Source organism: Diorhabda sublineata, chromosome X, assembly GCF_026230105.1.
Source record: "Diorhabda sublineata isolate icDioSubl1.1 chromosome X, icDioSubl1.1, whole genome shotgun sequence".
In the NCBI taxonomy this organism is placed as follows: domain Eukaryota; kingdom Metazoa; phylum Arthropoda; class Insecta; order Coleoptera; family Chrysomelidae; genus Diorhabda; species Diorhabda sublineata.
In genome coordinates this window covers 455,166-472,576 of record NC_079485.1, presented here as the reverse complement: position 1 = coordinate 472,576, position 17,411 = coordinate 455,166, and the positions used below count along the sequence as shown (strand labels likewise).

Below are 17,411 nucleotides of genomic sequence, written 5' to 3'. Positions count from 1 at the left end.
GTAAACAGTTGATATCTTTTCCGCACGCTTACTTACAGTGTAACGTTTTTATTTGCAGATTCACACAAATTACTCTATCAGAACAAGGTGAATACATATGTACTGCTAATAACGAAGCAGGTTCATCGACTGCTACAGCTCAAATTATCGTTCACATACCTCCGGATGTTATAGTTACTCCACGACAAGAGGTGATTACCAGGGGTATAGGAGACCAATTACGTCTTGAATGCGAAGGTACTGGATTGCCATTACCTGCGGTTTCGTGGATTAAACAAGACGAATATAGGTAATTATTGTTTCACTCCTTCACACAGATTGAATATATTGTTTTTAATAGATTTTCAAAAGTATTTTTCTCCAGTTACTCTTAACACTGATGTATAATTGTTAGTTCTAGTCGTTCATACGGGATACAACCTCAAGCATTAACAAATAAAGCTTATCAAGAATTTACTCGTCTCACTAAAGAAGATGAGGGTGTGTACTTATGCAAAGCTGAAAGTAGTGCTGGACTTGCTTCAAGACGTGTTCAGTTAGTAGTGGATGTTTTACCAAGCAGAGGTGACATTACCGGTACGTATTTTTTTAGTGAACTTGAAAAAGACTGAATCTCACATAATATGAACAAAATTTTATTTCTTAAATATATTTCCTATTAATATTGGATAGTTGTATATTTAATTTGGCAGGATATAGAAGTGAATTAGTATTTTTTTAATTGAATATTAGATTTAAAATGTAGATAAAAACGAGAAGAATATTACTTGGATAATTTTGTTCATTAAATAAGAACATGACTATTAATAGTTACTAAAGGGAATATCCTTTACTAAATAATCATATTTGGTTCTTATTTTCCATTATTGAGTAGTTATAATGACAGAAAAATATTTTATAGTGACATTTAAGAGAATTGCTATTCGGTTTGTGGAAATAAGACTTAATTTTCATTACTATAGAAAATACGGACCAAATTCAAAATTTAACAAATAATGTAGGTTGATTGGTTTTTTTTACATATTATTTAACTCTTTTTGGTTTTTATTTATCGATGTATTCTTTTGTTTAACCGATAATTTGTTCATTACAAAATTGATAAATTAAAAATAAAAAAATATACATATTTTAATTAATCATAACATTACCAAACATTTGATCTATTTCTATGATATTATGTTTATTATATCAAATATCTACACAAAAAATATAAAGTATAGATAAATTCAAATTATTTGTTAAACAGAGTATAGTTATACTAGAATAATACATTCTCATTTATTTGTTTATAGTTTTATCCATTTCCTAGACTAACTATTATTAAATTTTTGTTGAATCAGTAGCTTTAAAAGAAATGAATAAGTAAGAATGTATAAATGTTCTTTTTCTGTTATTTAACATTTTAATAATAATATCTAATGCTTTTTGTTTCATTCACCTACTAATTGGACTTTAGGTCGGCCATCAACAGGTAAGCTATCAAAATTAACCAAATTATTTTTTCATCACTTTTAAAATGTTAACAACAAAAAACTGATAATATTTATAAGTAGTAAAAAGAACTGACACTAGAATAAATAGAAAACTTTATTAAATATAACTCAATATAGTCGAAAAAAATCTTAACACAAATTGTATTTGTATCCAGATGAATACTTATAACTTAATTAGATTTAGGCATGGTGAAACATTCTAATACAAAATTGATATGTCAACCAGTTTTAGTTTATGGCAGTATCTATAAAATATCCTTACGATAATGATATCAGAAATCATATTTATTGAATAGTTGATGTAATGATTGAAATATTTAGGTGAAGATGCAACATCCTCTGGTAATGGTGATTGGAGAGATAATGAACCATCAAGACCTCATTTCACAACAACATACAGACCCCCGTATCCCACTCATGATCAAGAATTCACAGTAGCTCTAGGCGGAAGGGCCGAGCTAGAGTGCAGAATAGGAAATGCAGAAGGTAACTAATACTAAAAATATATTTTCATGATAAAAAATTGCTCATGACAATTATTGAATTATCACAATTTTGAATTGTCCAAGGTTATTTAACTTTATTTTTCTCTACCATATTTTACATAGAAATAAAAAATATTAATAAACGTTTTGATCGTTCAAACATTGCGAAATTTTGTAACCTAAAAATTTGACTTCCATCATGAACATAATTTACATATAAGTTGATGCTCTATTCAGTTGTTTCATATTCTCAGGTTCCTCCCTCGATATAAGGTGGTCAAGAACTGATGGTAACCCATTACCCAGTAGATCTATTCAACGGAATGGTGTTTTGTACATTGATAATGTAGAACAAGAAGCCCAAGGAGAATACAGATGCTCCGGTTACGATTCATCCGGACGAGCTATATTCAGCGTCAATCCATATCTTACGGTTATCTGTAAGTATTTTCCATTCATAACTGTATGAATATTTTAGTATAAACTAGTGCACCAATGTACACTCTCTAGTTCGAATTGATGTGAAGATGACGTTGATTTAAATTTTCTAGAAAACTAGTGAAAGAATGATAGTTGTAGAGTACACTTTATAGTATTTTTCTATTTCTATTCATGTTATTGTTCATAACATTGGATTCTGATAAATAAATTGAAAATATGATACGAATAAATTATGTAAAACTTTTTATATGAATTTGTAAGGGAATTTGTGCCCAAAGAAAATTATTTTTAAACCTATTTATATATAAATAGAAACAAATCTTTTTATATTTTTTTCTTTCACAAACAACTTGGGCAATATCTTGGTTTACTGGTTTATACTTACTATGTTGTGTGTTTTGATATGTTAACTATATTTATTTTCTTATTTTGTTTCTTCAGCCGCTGAAGACATTATTTGCACATATTTAGGTACTGTTATTCGTCCGTATAATTTTTGTTAGAATATTTGTTTTGCACGCAGGTATACATAAACATATTAAGTCGTTTATGTCATTATATTTAATCAAACATCTTTTTATCCACACGCAAAATTTGTTTCAAAGTATTTCGTCTTTATAAATTTGTATTTAATGAATGATTATTGTGTTCCATTGTCATCAGTAAAACAATTATTTAATTTCTAATTAATCATTCAGCTGTCGATTATCAGAAACTTTGAGAGAGATTTTGAACATTGTAGGTTTGTATTCTCTAAATATGAATATCAACATTGTATCAATATCGTATATTTTCTAAATTTGATTAAAGCTGCAGCATCATTCATTCATTTAATTATAGCCATAATTTATGCTATGCCATTGTGCCCTCATACATTTTTTAAGGACTTCTTTTCGCTGAATCTAATATTGCCTGCCTCTTATTTGAAAATTATTAATGATAACAATAATACACCCAAATGGTATTTCCTCATGCCAAATATTTACAATAAACATAAAAAAAATTGGAGTTTTTATAGCTAACCGACACTCAAGTAAAACAAAAAATTTAATCACCTATCAATACAGCATAGTCTACAATTAAAGATAATTGTTTTTGTGCTTGATATACTCTAACTGAGCTTACTTGAAACTTCAAACACTACTGAAAATATTTCTTAAAATATCAATACTTAATATCAATATTCTGTATGTAAATACAGAAGAAATTAATGACGTTGAAATTTAAAATTTCACTTATAGGTTCAGCGAAAAGAGAACGTACATAATTCGATTCAATACGATTGAAAAAATTTTATATTCTTTTCTAGTTCCGCCAAGAATAACGTTGGTTCCTCAACGTCAAGTGGTACATCCTGGGGAACACGCTTACATAAATTGCAGCGCTAGTGGAGATCAACCCATTGAAATATCGTGGTCACCTATGGGTCGTGATATGCCTAACTCAGTTTATACCAGAGATGGTTACATACGTTTCAATAATATTCAACTTCAAGATGCTGGTCGATATTTGTGCACGGCCATCAACAGAGCCGGTAAAGCTGAAGCTGTAGCTGATGTTATCGTTGAAGGTAATATTTCCAAACTGATAGTTATAATGCTACCAAATTGTTGTATTAGGATGCGAATATTTGATTTTAATAGTGAGGAATGTGTAGAAAATGCTTTTTTATGTATGGTACCTTATGCTAGCAACTGCAAATTTGTTACTCAAGACACGTACACAAACATGAGAAGGTGAATGGTTTCGAAATGAAAAATGAAAACATGGAAAGGAATCCCAAATGGAATAAGAATTGAATAAAAGTTTGAAGAAGATAAAGTCAAAAAGATACAGATATATCATAGAACATATATAAAAACCTGAGAAGTGGGATTTATGGAAGAATTAACATTTAATTATTTGATCTTAGCAACTCAGCACTACATTCTAATATTTGAAGTAACAACGAACAGTATCAGACTGAAAATATGTTACAGTGATAGTCATGAATATATATATCTCCTAATATATAAATGACTCGTGATATCACAAAGGAATCGTATTTTTTGTCACAGAAAACGTTTCAAGACCTGCCATTAAAGCCGAACAAAAACAACAACAAGCTCCAATCGGTACAAACGTTAGCTTACGCTGTAGAGTCACCAATCCTAATTTCGCTAACACTGTGAGATGGTTTAGAGCAGGGCCCCAACTTCCCTATGGTGCTCGAGAAGATGGGGAACTCTTATATCTCAGAAATGTGAGACAAGAAGACCAGGGAAGGTATTATTGTGAAATCCAAACTAAAAATGGTACTATCAGTGACTACGTTGATTTAATTTTAACAGGTTAGTTTAATTTCGTTATCGCCGGAATTGTTTTTGTACAGTTTGTAGTGAGTTGGAGGTATGTACTAATTCGTAACCACATTTTATTTTATGTATAAAAACATAATTATACGGATATTATCATTTTATTTATATTATGAATCATCTAATCAATTATCTCATTATAATTATTTTTATCTTCGAATCTCTTTATCCGATATTCAATTCTGTGATTCTCTAACTTAAATTAAAATTCTAAATAATGAAAGATGTTAAAAAAAAAGATATAAAAATTGGTTACGGAATGGTTCAACTGCCAATTTAATACAATGTAATTTGTTAATGTTGCACATTGCATGTATGACAGCACGTCGATGGAATTGCCAAGAGGGATATTGGTCATGTAAAAATAAGATTTGTATACCGGAATATCTCTGTTGTGATGGGAAGGACGATTGTGGAGATTACAGCGACGAAATGGATTGTTCAAACAGGAAACGACGGGGTTTGTTCAATAATCTAGCTTATCTCTAGTTTTTTTCACCTCTAGCCTCTTCGTTGTCTAGATCTAGCTCTTCGTGATGTCAAGTCTTCAAATGTAGACGATGTTTATTTTTATGGGGATGGACAAAATCTTGTTCCCTTAATCATCAGATTTGTTATTTACATTTCCTGATAGAGCTTTAATAACTAATTTTGTAGAAACCTTTTTATACCAAAAACTGATTTCGTTAGTTCAAGGAAAAATTAATTTGTCATTGTTTCTGTTCTGTCTGACTTTGTCATCAACAATACCCATAACTTCTTCTTAATTCCAATTTTAAAAGTTATAACGAGATATTTTTTAGTTGGACTCCAGTTGATTTGTATAAAAAGGTTTTAATAACAAACATCAAATGAATTTACCTTATTTTCAATAGATAAAAAAAACCACAAATTCACTTCCACTATATGAATTGCTGATATAAAATAATAAATTCATTTAATGTTACTTCTGTATAATCTAAGACTCTACCAGATATAAATCTTGTGGCTTGAATTTACCATTTGGGAAAAAATGTTGCTTAGAATTCACTAACAAAAACTGTCTACATATTTATAATAAGCGGATTTTCTGAAAAAATTTATACAAATTGGAATTGGAATCTTTTAAAAAATAGACTTATAAGTTTATTTAAAGGTTATTTAAAGGTATAGCAAAGAATTTTGAAATTGATCAATTTAGAAAAGTACTTATTCCTTAAGATGGTAGTTGGGACAAAAATACTGTGATAAAAATTAGAACGTGAAATACATTTCCTCTAACGGGCTTAACAGGAAGAGATATTTCGAAAATTTTTAATTTTTCAACGATGGCCGATTGTAATTTAATATATCATTTTATTAAATTATAGTTCCTCTCTCTAAGGCATTCTTCGTTATTAATTTTATCAAATACAAGCAAATAAGTATCTAATAAATTATATTTTTTCTGGTAGAGACAATTCAGCTAGAAATAGAAATTTATACTTTTCTATTTCTAGACGAATGATATTGCGGACTCTGTAATAATGTAATAAAATATGTTTAATCCATTGCTATTTTATGTCGTACCTACTAATTAAAATGTATGTTTCCTTCATCTTTTCTTTTATATCTCTTATAAATTATAAAACAGTGGCGCAGTTATCGGGATTTTAGGGTCCAACTCATAGAGAGTAGAGAGTTATTTTCTAACAAGATTGTAGATATTAACACTCAGCAAAGAACGCCATAACAATCGGTGCTCGAAAAAATTTGATAAAATTGGTTAGATTAGGTTAGATTTTTTAAAAAATCGTTGAGTTTTATCAAAATTTTTCGTGAGAACGAGAATATTGAACAGTGTGGTTAACTTTTCTGAGGTGCATCATTTTAGGAACAATAACTACGCCACTGATTGGTTTTTGTAGCGTATCTGTGTTCTTGAAATAGTTTTTACTGTTTGGTAGTTGCAATATTCCCAAAGAAACTAGTCTTCACAAGATTTTACATGCATATAGATAATTCATCCAGATTACAGTTTGAACAGTTCTTCCCCAATCCAGAATTCAGTCATTTGAAGTGTAAAAATAAAAAATAAATGGAATATTTCATGAAATAATTTCCAAAAACATTTTACACACTAGATATTTCACAAAAAATCATTTTTGTTCCATAATTTTTATATATAATCAATAAATTTGGATCCTATCAGTTTATATTAACATGTGAAACAAACCAAACACAGATACTCTATACATCTACTTTAAAATTAACCCAGTACCTATTTAACACGTAAACATTTCAGGACCTGCACCACCAACAAGACCACAAGAACCCCAATATACAATTACTTTCAATCCACCAGAAGCAGAACACTATGTAGGTGAAGATATTGAAGTATACTGTCAATCCTCTGAAAGAGGAGCTATCACCATGTGGTCTAAAATTTCGGGGCCTTTGTCGGACAACGTGATCAGTGTAAATACTGTTTTGAGGATTGCTAATTTGAGTCCCCAAAATCAAGGTGTTTACAGATGTGAAGCAACTGGAAGACTATCCACTTATTACAAAGATTATAACTTAGTTGTAATTGGTACGTAGTAACAATTTTTTTTTGTTATATTTTGTGGGAAGATGTTTGTTGAAATGTTTCAATATAATTTTATTTTATTCCAGACGATCAGTTTAAAGACCAACCTCCTCTACAAACAAAAGAAGCAGCAAGAGGATCAACAGTTCAGTTAGATTGCAAAGCAAATTTCGACGCTACTGAATACGTTTGGAGCAAACAAGGAGGAGAATTACCAAGAGATGTCAATGAATTTTCTGTAAGTATTTATGTTTAATTAATACCAATAAAGGACCTACATCAAATTTTGGATTTTTTCAGAAAACCATCCAACTTAACGACGTAGATAGCTCAGACGCTGGTGTGTACACATGTACTGCCAGTAATAGTGAACAATCTATGGATATCCCAGTAATTCTTGTTGTTACTGACATAGTACCATACTTTACACAAGCTCCCAACAGCTACATCACTATTCCAACTTTATCAGATTCTTACATGCAATTTGTGTTCGAAATTTCCTTTAAACCACAACAAGACACCGGTTTAATCCTATACAACGGAGAGAAAGGAAACGATAGAAGTGGAGATTATATAGCACTCTCTTTAGTAGGAGGAATACCTGAATTCAAATTTAATTTGGGAGCCGGCACCACTATAGTTAGAGCAGAAAGGCCTATTACTATTGGAGATTGGCATACTATAAAAATTTCAAGAAATAGAAGGAAGGTTACCATGTACATAGATGGAGACGGTCCAATTGTAGGTGTAGCTGAAGGCAAATATACTGGATTAGACTTAACAGAGCCCATGTTTCTGGGAGGAGTACCTAATGTTAATGGTATTTCACGTGAAGTTTTAGGATATGAACAATACCACGGATTTGTAGGTTGTATTAGTCGTTTAAAAATAGGACATTCTCATTTGGACATTTTGCGGGAAGCCTTGAATAAAACTGGAATAACAACGTGCGAATCTTGCAGTGAAAGTAAATGTCAAAATCAAGGTGTCTGTCAAGAAGCTTTATCCAAAGAAGGTTACATGTGTATATGCTCATCAGGCTACAGCGGTCCAACTTGCAGTAAACTGAAAGGAGAAGCTTGCTCACCACGTAAGTATAAAACTGTTGCACCATTAAGTTATTCAATTTCAAATATTGTTTTGGTCGTCAATTTCACCTTCCGGGATGTAAATTGTAACGTTAATACTCTTTTCTATAATTGCTTTATGAATCATTTCAATACAATGCCAAGAGTTCGTCCAAAATTATTATCATAATACTGAATGAATAAATCATTCATTTTTCAGATGCATGTGGAATCGGAAGATGTATTGATACAGATAATAGTTTTGAATGCCAATGTCCCCTTGGTCGTGCTGGACGTAGATGTCAAAGAGAAATCACAGTAATAGAACCAGCGTTTCAAAATGATGCTTACATTGCTTACCCCACACCAAAACCGGCAAGAAAATTAAAACTAACATTGAAAATAAAACCTAATACTTTAGAAGATGGTATTCTGCTCTACTGCAGTGAAAGTGAAGAAGGATACGGCAATTTTATTAGTTTGGCAATCAAAGACAGACACTTGGAATTCAGATTTGATGCAGGGAACGGTGAGAATAAGGACATATATATATTAACGGTCAACATTTTGAAAATTAATCTGTATGAAATAAAAAAAAATTAGAAACGTAATACGTTATTATTTTGATATATTTATTTTTCCTAGGTGCAACGGTAATAAGGGATGAAACTGACTTAAAACCAGGCGAGTGGCATGTTCTCACAGCAACTAGGTCTCTCGGTGAAGGCAGACTCATGATTGACGGACAAGCACCAGCTATTGGAAGGTCAACAGGTAACTACAAGACCATAAATCTCCAAACGCCACTATTCGTCGGAGGTTACGATAAACACCACATTAAAATAAACGATGGAGTACAAGTTTATTCTGGATTTAACGGATGCATTGGAGATGTACGTACACATCGACCAAACGAACAGTAAAATATTTACTAACAATAATTCTAATTTTCAGATCAATCTTTCGGGTATTGATGTTAACTTGATTCAAAACATAACCGATTCCGCCAACGTCAGAGATTGTAACGCTGAAGAAGATATTGATAATAATATCTCTGATAGTAACACGGAAAGACCTTTCAGACACGTCAGTTGTTCAAATAATCCATGTCAAAACAACGGACAATGCTACCCACTCTCACCAACAACATACCAATGTGCTTGTGCAGCAGGTTTTACTGGACAAAATTGTCAAACTGCCGAAAATGTATGCGAACCGAACCCATGTCAAAATCAAGGTACCTGCATTTTGAAGAATACTCACTATGAATGCGATTGTACTCTTGGATTTACAGGACGCAACTGCGATCAAGGTAATTAACATTCATGAAAACGAAAATTCAAAAACCAAGTAATATGATACTATTATTTATGCTATCTACCTTTATTATTTCAGTAACGGAAATACGCAACGACGCCCATTTTGATGGAAATGGTTATCTAGAATTTAACAGAGATCTTCTAGCTCATCGCGACGGAGAACAGGAAGTAATCGCATTAGAATTATCCACTAACCAATCAAACGGACTCATTTTCTGGCACGGACAAACTCCAAGCTCTAGTGGATATGGTAACAATTATATAGCTTTATCAAGTAAGTGAAATTTTAAAGGTTAAACGGCTCATTATTTAATAAAAAAATTGTTTTGCAATGCATATTTTTTCCAACCCGTTCGGATATTCTAATAAATATATCGGATTGTCGTATATCAGAATCTAGAACTTATCAGGGATTGTCTACTGACTATCCATGAACATTGCGTAATATTTCCTTGCTAATTAATATTCCAGATTAGTTAAGAGTTTGCTTAGTTCTTTAACAAATTAATTATCCCATTTCAGTTGCCAACGGTTTCCTGGAATACAGCTTTGATCTAGGGGACGGCCCAGCCAATGTTATAAACAACAAACGACGAATCGACGACGGGAACCGACACAGTGTCATCTTGAAACGTGACGGTAAAAGAGGTTCAATAGAAATAGACAACAGTTGGACTCAAGAAGGAGATGCTCCTGGTACATCAACATCGTTGAACGTCGAAGGAAATATCTACATTGGAGGAACGCCGAATATCTCCAGGATGACGGGCAATAAGTTTTCACGAGGTTTCAACGGATGCATCCATGGTTTTGAATTGCAAAATACCCAAAGATTAGATTTAGGAATTAAAGCTATCAATGGTCTGAATGTCAGGCCCTGCTCTAGGTAAGTTTCATTATCTAATCAATAATCTTTGACATATGACATTTGGTGTACTTGAGGATAGATTAGTTCACTTTTTTCAATGTCAATGGAAATCTTAGTGCCACTACTGATAATCTGCGTAAATCCTTTGACATGTTTTCTTAACCATTCAATAAGAACTATAGTTAATTTTTAACATTTTCACGCTGCTCTTGAAACAGACTGCGTTGGATTCCGTCCTCATTAATTTTCGCTGATAGTGATCAATTTGATGAAATTATAGAACCACCTCCTGTAAATATAATTCATCCTAAACCTTCCAGTTGTGCTCAAACCATCCACACTATTAAAATTTATTGCATAGTCCAGTTGTGTCATACAATATTAGATATATTAAGGTTCGTTTGACCTACATCTAAGTTGTGTGCAACTTAATAAGTGCAATAAATATATTTGGAAAATTTCAAAAAAAAATAGTCGAAACATTTTGTTACTTCATTATATGAAATATTTTTTGTTTAGAAAAAATTTTTATTTTGATAAGCCATTTATTTGTGACTAACATAATGAATACTGGGCTGGACATAAAAGTAGAGAATTTATAATGTATCGATATTATCGGGCAGAAACCTGAAAAGAATTATAGAATATATTTATGAATACAAGAATAAGAGCTTCAGAAAAACTAGAAACTTGCTTACATCTCTATCACATTGTTCAAAAATCAAAATAATTGGATTTAAAAGAACTATTAATAATTATTTTGGATAATAGTTTTAGTAAAATAAAACACAACAGTCTGATATTTAAATTTGATATGGTTAAAGTGTTTAAAGATTTCTTATACTTTTACAGCAGAGATACAAATTAGAATTATTGATTAAGAGCTTCACCTTCTGATCCAACTGTATATTTGTAGCAGGCTCATCAAAAATATTGGTGTTGAATATTACAAATCAAACATTAGACGGAATCTAAATATATGATTGCACTTCCTTTCTGGACCAGTATATGCTAAGAAAGCTTGTCGATAATAATAATTTCTAATGATAACTTATGATTTCGTATTATTTTTGAGATATTTAGGAATATCATGATTCCATTTTTTTGAAATTTTCCGATGTTTTGTGCTAGACAATAGGTATTTTTATGTTATAAGATATATATACGTATATATTGTATCATATCATATCAAAATTTTTATTATTATGTTGAAAAATTTGTTTAATTTATGAGGATGTAATGGAGAAAAGTATACCTTTTGTTATACCCCTAATTTGTGTATTGGAATGAACTACACTTTATGATAAGAAAACGATACTCGCAGCTTCTTTAACTTTCGTAATCAAAAATATTTAGAATAACCACAATATAATGAACGATATTTGAAAGCCTAAAATCTACAATGAAAACATATTTACACATTATTTGATCATGCTGCGTCAATATGAAAATATATAATTATATAACCTTTGGTGAAATTGAATATAAATAGAAATTCTGTTATTCATTTCTCAACTCCATCATCTACCTTCTTTGTCCAATGGTATATTTGTCAACAATAGAATTAAAACAGCTATAACGTTATTTTTAATAACCTGATTGAAATCTATATAGGAAATCGAATTCGCTCCATAAGTACCATAGGATTTATAAGTGGATTTATTAGGTTCGATACCGAACATGAATAGTAATCATTTTATGTTATAGTTTGCATGTTGCGTTGATCAATACAGAGTACAAGAACTGCTACACTAAAATGTATTTTCATCCACAATATATCTCTATGTATGTGAGTTTGTTGAAAATACACAAATATAGGGTTATGTTAATTTGTGATAATCAGTATTGTATGTATATAAAAATTGATATGCTAACGTTATAAATATTTTATTACCTTTATAATATTATAAAATAGACTGATGCTTTTTTACTAATGTTGCAATTGTCCATGGATATTTGCTAAAGCCAGGTAAGATTAATCAAAAATACACGAAATTCCCCATTATTTCATTCTCCTCATAATTAGAATTGTTCATATCAGAATAAATATTCACTTCGATGAATAGATATGCTATTATATCCAGGTGCTTAGGGATTTCACTATAGACAGATTGAATGGTTGTCTATTATATCTTTAAAATGTATTTATTTTACAGATAGACTATAATTAAATACAGTGTATAAGACTGGCTTTCATTTACGTACTGATTTCCTGCAATCTTTTTGGTTTCTTGCTTTTAGCTAGAATCCAGGTTATACCTTCTCTTATTGGATCATTTTATGTTATATTAATATTCAGTTTATCCCGTTCTAACTTGCTATATATGTTTTACTGTTTCTCCATTTTCCTAACCAACTCTTCTAATTAACAATTTCGATTCTCTTCCAACTTTTTCTTGTCATTACCTCACGTGGATTTATTTTTCAACTAATTTGTTAAACTGTACTGGAGATTCGGCTACTTTGTATATCTTGTAAGATTTTTTGAACTATACCAAAATCTTTTTTACTAAAAAATCAATATAAAATAATCATAATGAATAAACCCAGGCCACCCACATAGAGCATACACTTTATCACTTCATTCTTTAATTCATGACGTTCAAAACATTAGTTTGTTGTCTAGATATATGAAAATAATTTGTTTTTGTTTTTCAGCTTTTCAGGCCGAGACATATGGTTGAATGATCTGGTAAATTGAAGAAAGAACCCCTAGATTAGATAAAACGCTGTCGTCGTTAATAAATACTTAATTTTGTATATTTCACACCCCATCGTGTTCACTATTTTGTGTTCATATTAAAGTTGCACATATAATATTGAGATTATACTAATTTGAATAGCTCGATATTATAAAGCTGTATTTCACCATTTCCTGCTTCTTGTGTTAATATTATATTAGCTTCAATTTCTTCGGAATACAGCCTTTGTACATTTTTTATATGTTAATACTGCCATTTTTCCAGTTCGTTTACTTTTTTTACCGTTTTTTATGTTTTATTTTTTCATATAATAGTTGATGAGAAAAATATCGTGCCATTTTACATAATAGTCTAAGTGAAAAAGAAATTTATGACTTGAAGTCAATCCAGTAAATATTCCTTTTTCTCTACTTTTATTTTTATGGTGCTACTGCTTCGAAAAGAACTACATGCAAAACACAAATAAAATTTATGAAACAACTTCATCCAGATTTTCTTACCACAATTATTTCTATTTATATCTTTAGCGGGTTTTATTTCGCCATAAACGGAATTCATATTTCTGTGTTCACTTCTATTTATGTAAGACTTAGAAACTAAACTTATTCCATTCACTAGAAGCTTTGCTAAAATTCTAGTTTCTAAAAAATTGTCTACTATTGGTTCTCATTCTCATTCTGTCTTCTGTTGTTGATTAAGGGAGCATTCATTGAATTTGAAAATTTTCCAATCAAAAAATCCGTTATACATTGTTTTTTTATAAAATCCATTGTATCCAATATCTTTCATAAAAAAAAATCGATTGTTACACAATATAAAAATAATTCATTTCAATCTTTCCATACCTATGTTGAAGTTATATTTTTTGTGTTTTGCAAGTTTCTATGTTCGAAATACGTTTTTGTTCCGCGTATGATGATAAAATTATTTAGTACTTACGTTTAAAAGAAAATTTTTACAATGTGATTTCAAAAACGAAACGAAAACGTATCAGCAATGGTGATTAACAATACAGAAGTAGGTATAGGCTATTAAAAAACAAAAAGATATTTTATAATTGCTTATTATTTCTCTCTAGATAACTCATTGTTCTTAAAAACATGTATATTACTCAAAAAAAATAATATAAAAAAAAATGTCTAAACTTACATTCAGAAATTTGGAAGAAAATATTACCTGAAAATGCAGTCTTTTAATTCGTTGTTCGAGAAAAATGCATTCTCAATAAATACAGACAATAAATATGATAAATGAACATATTTTTTTGTGTTTTATTTACCGAAATTGATTCCCGAAAAATATTCCACAGCAAATATTACCGGTAGACAATTCTAAAAAATAAAGCTAATATTAAGCTTCACCATTAGTACTAGAATCAAAGATATGGTTGTCATGATAATTATCTAGCTACAATATACAAATAAAATATGAAAAATTCAACTGAAACTAGAAGAAACCGAAGAGAAGAGCTACGAATTCCATCAAAATTACGACTAAAATAATTTATAGAAATAACTCCGACTGTCTTGTATCTGAGATAACTGACTGTGTCCCGTGATTAAGAGTTTCACATATCTTCTACTTAGATACACTATTTCTGTAGCCCAGTCGGAGGGGTTTATCTCACGAATAAGAGTTCTGGTTATCAGCTTTCTTATGAGTGGAGCCATGTCTTTGCTTATTTCTTTTCCCGCAGTTTAACCTGTGGCTAAGGGATTTCCACCGCAGGTTCCAGCCCTCTCAAAAGTGTGTGGCTCTAACCTTGGTCTGCGCAAAAACCACCAGCTTATTGAGTGCCTTATAGCATTTCATGCACAGTGATTATTATATTGTGCGGCAAGCTGGGCTGAGTTAGTAATAGTTACTAGCCCGGTCTGATAACAGATAAAATTATCCTAATCTTATTTTGATCATCCTGTCCATCCTGGTGGGAAAGTTGACTTAAATTTTCCTGTCAAGTAGATTAGTTCGTTGAATCTATTCAAGGGGGATTATAAGGATTCCATCCGCCTTATATTGTCTAAGATATTTCATGGATTGCTTATTGCTATGAAATATTGTAAAAACGTCGATAATATGAATAAGGTAAATAACTGCTTGACAAGTTATGAGAGAAGTTAGTAAAATTAGAGTGAATCAAAGAGACGCTTCAAGACAAAGCTATTTCGGCGAGACGTAGAAACTCTGCGCTGATTGTAACAATTCCCAGGTTCTTCCTTAGGAAGAAGTCCTGCTAACTAGCACTACTTCAAGAAGTTTCTTAGTGTACCACATTTCATGAAACTGTTTCTACTAACAGGTTAACAGGTACTGAAAAGTTGGTAACCAGTGTACCGACCTTAGAATGTTATAAGAGGCATGTAATAAGTTGACTTACGTTTTTTATGTTACATGGTTAATCATCCACTAGAATATATACAATTTAATTTATTTGGTATATCGTGTATATTATCGTGTTGTCTTTCAAGGTCGATACAGTAGTTAGAATATTGTATTTTCATTTTAACGATAGCTCAATGTTACCGTATCCTCTTAAAAACGCCCACTAGATATGAGTGAATCTTCAAGTTATTCTAATTCGGAAATAAATTTAATATATATGATTATGTTTGTCAAATTAGTGAATAAACTCTTCTCCTAACATAGCCCTCTTAATTATAAATTTGTTTATTGGATTCATTTCGATAATGAATTTTTGAGATTTAGCGTATAATATAAAATTACACTAAACCTACTTATTATAGGAAACACAACCTAAAATTTCAATTTGTCAAAAAGTATTTAGTTGTCAAAGAAATTATCTGTAATAATCAAAATAGAAATTTGCGATGGACAGACGCCTTTACAATATTAGTGAAGAAGATCAGACCAGTGAAGTAACGACAATATCCCAAGTGAGTTCACCGTTATTATTGAGTCAAGAATATCTTATAGGAATAATAGCAGATGAAGATACGTGCGTGGGCTATCTTCTTGGCGGTATAGGTGAACTAAATGAAAATGGCGAACCTAATTACTACATTTTTACGGAAACTACAGATCAAGAGGAACTAATAACAGCCCTCTTTGATTTCTTACAACGTCCAGAAATTGGGATACTGTTAATTCAAAAAGAGGCCTTTGATAATATACATTACCTAGTAAAAAACCACCAAATTAGTAAGTTTTTACCCATAATAATTGAAATACCAGGAAAAAATGGTCCCTATGATATAAGCATAGATTATATTCTTAATATTGCTGACACCCATGAAAAAGTCAGAGAAGAAAAACTTAACGAAAGAAGGCAAAGCTTAACAGATAAGAAGCTTCAAAGAGAACACTCAGATAACAAAGATGTACATAAAAATATAGAAAGAATTTCAAGTGATGTGGCTAGTTCATCTTCGGTTGGACAACATTCCAAGCAATGAAAATTCCAAGAAGCATTCTCTATAAATTATGAGCACAAATTCAAATTCAATAAAAATTTTGGTGAAAATTGTGTGATATTATATAGTTAGATGAAAAATTTGGTTTATCATCTACTTTCAATTTCAATTGTTTGTAAACTATATACCAAAAGTTGAAATCTGACTTACCAGAATAAACGAAAACCGTAGAATTATCTCAATGACAAGGAGCACATAAATCATTTTTCCAGGTAATAAAATGAAAATAGCGTAGATAGCCTAGGCATATGAGACTTCTTTACTAGGTTGTTAATTGTTGAATGTTTAAGAATGAAGAAATGAAGTACTTAGGAAACTTTTTCTACATATTTATTTACATAAAAATAAAATCTCAAAATTACAGTTTCTAAATCTGTTTACAATATCTGATTGTCATTTTCCTAGAAAACAGTAGCAACCCCTTAAAGGATTCTAAATAAAAAAAGCATGTGATAGCAAAATAGAACTTTCCGATTTCTGGACATAGCTCATCATTTGAAGAATTATATTTGGGTCAGATAAATGAGGTTTCCAAGGCGCAAGAAATAGTACGGTGTCCAGTTTCTTATCTTATCTTATCGCAAATCGATCGTCTATAGTGTGAGATCAAAGACTACTCGAAATTCTCTGTCTTAATAGTTCCAATAGTTTGGATCCCACACCATTTCAACTATCATTCAAAAACACATTCTAACCAAAAACA

At 30.8% G+C, this 17,411-nt stretch overlaps 1 protein-coding gene across 15 annotated transcripts in view; it reads left to right on the top strand.

Annotated features, from left to right (window-relative positions):
- The window catches only part of LOC130451859 (basement membrane-specific heparan sulfate proteoglycan core protein), a 243,593-nt gene extending 229,057 nt beyond the window's left edge, over positions 1 to 14,536 (top strand). For all 15 annotated transcript variants that reach the window (XM_056791194.1, XM_056791193.1, XM_056791190.1 and 12 more), the window contains 17 exons: positions 59 to 289; positions 395 to 576; positions 1,457 to 1,471; positions 1,815 to 1,979; positions 2,233 to 2,418; positions 3,729 to 3,989; positions 4,477 to 4,749; positions 5,096 to 5,233; positions 7,037 to 7,324; positions 7,408 to 7,559; positions 7,622 to 8,411; positions 8,609 to 8,917; positions 9,034 to 9,281; positions 9,343 to 9,700; positions 9,784 to 9,981; positions 10,230 to 10,593; positions 13,234 to 14,536. In XM_056791194.1, coding sequence (XP_056647172.1) covers positions 59 to 289; positions 395 to 576; positions 1,457 to 1,471; positions 1,815 to 1,979; positions 2,233 to 2,418; positions 3,729 to 3,989; positions 4,477 to 4,749; positions 5,096 to 5,233; positions 7,037 to 7,324; positions 7,408 to 7,559; positions 7,622 to 8,411; positions 8,609 to 8,917; positions 9,034 to 9,281; positions 9,343 to 9,700; positions 9,784 to 9,981; positions 10,230 to 10,593; positions 13,234 to 13,276 — 4,201 coding nt within the window. In that variant the 3' untranslated portion in view covers positions 13,277 to 14,536. The remainder of the gene's footprint in view (positions 1 to 58; positions 290 to 394; positions 577 to 1,456; positions 1,472 to 1,814; positions 1,980 to 2,232; positions 2,419 to 3,728; positions 3,990 to 4,476; positions 4,750 to 5,095; positions 5,234 to 7,036; positions 7,325 to 7,407; positions 7,560 to 7,621; positions 8,412 to 8,608; positions 8,918 to 9,033; positions 9,282 to 9,342; positions 9,701 to 9,783; positions 9,982 to 10,229; positions 10,594 to 13,233) is intronic.
- The last annotated feature ends 2,875 nt before the right edge of the window (positions 14,537 to 17,411 follow it).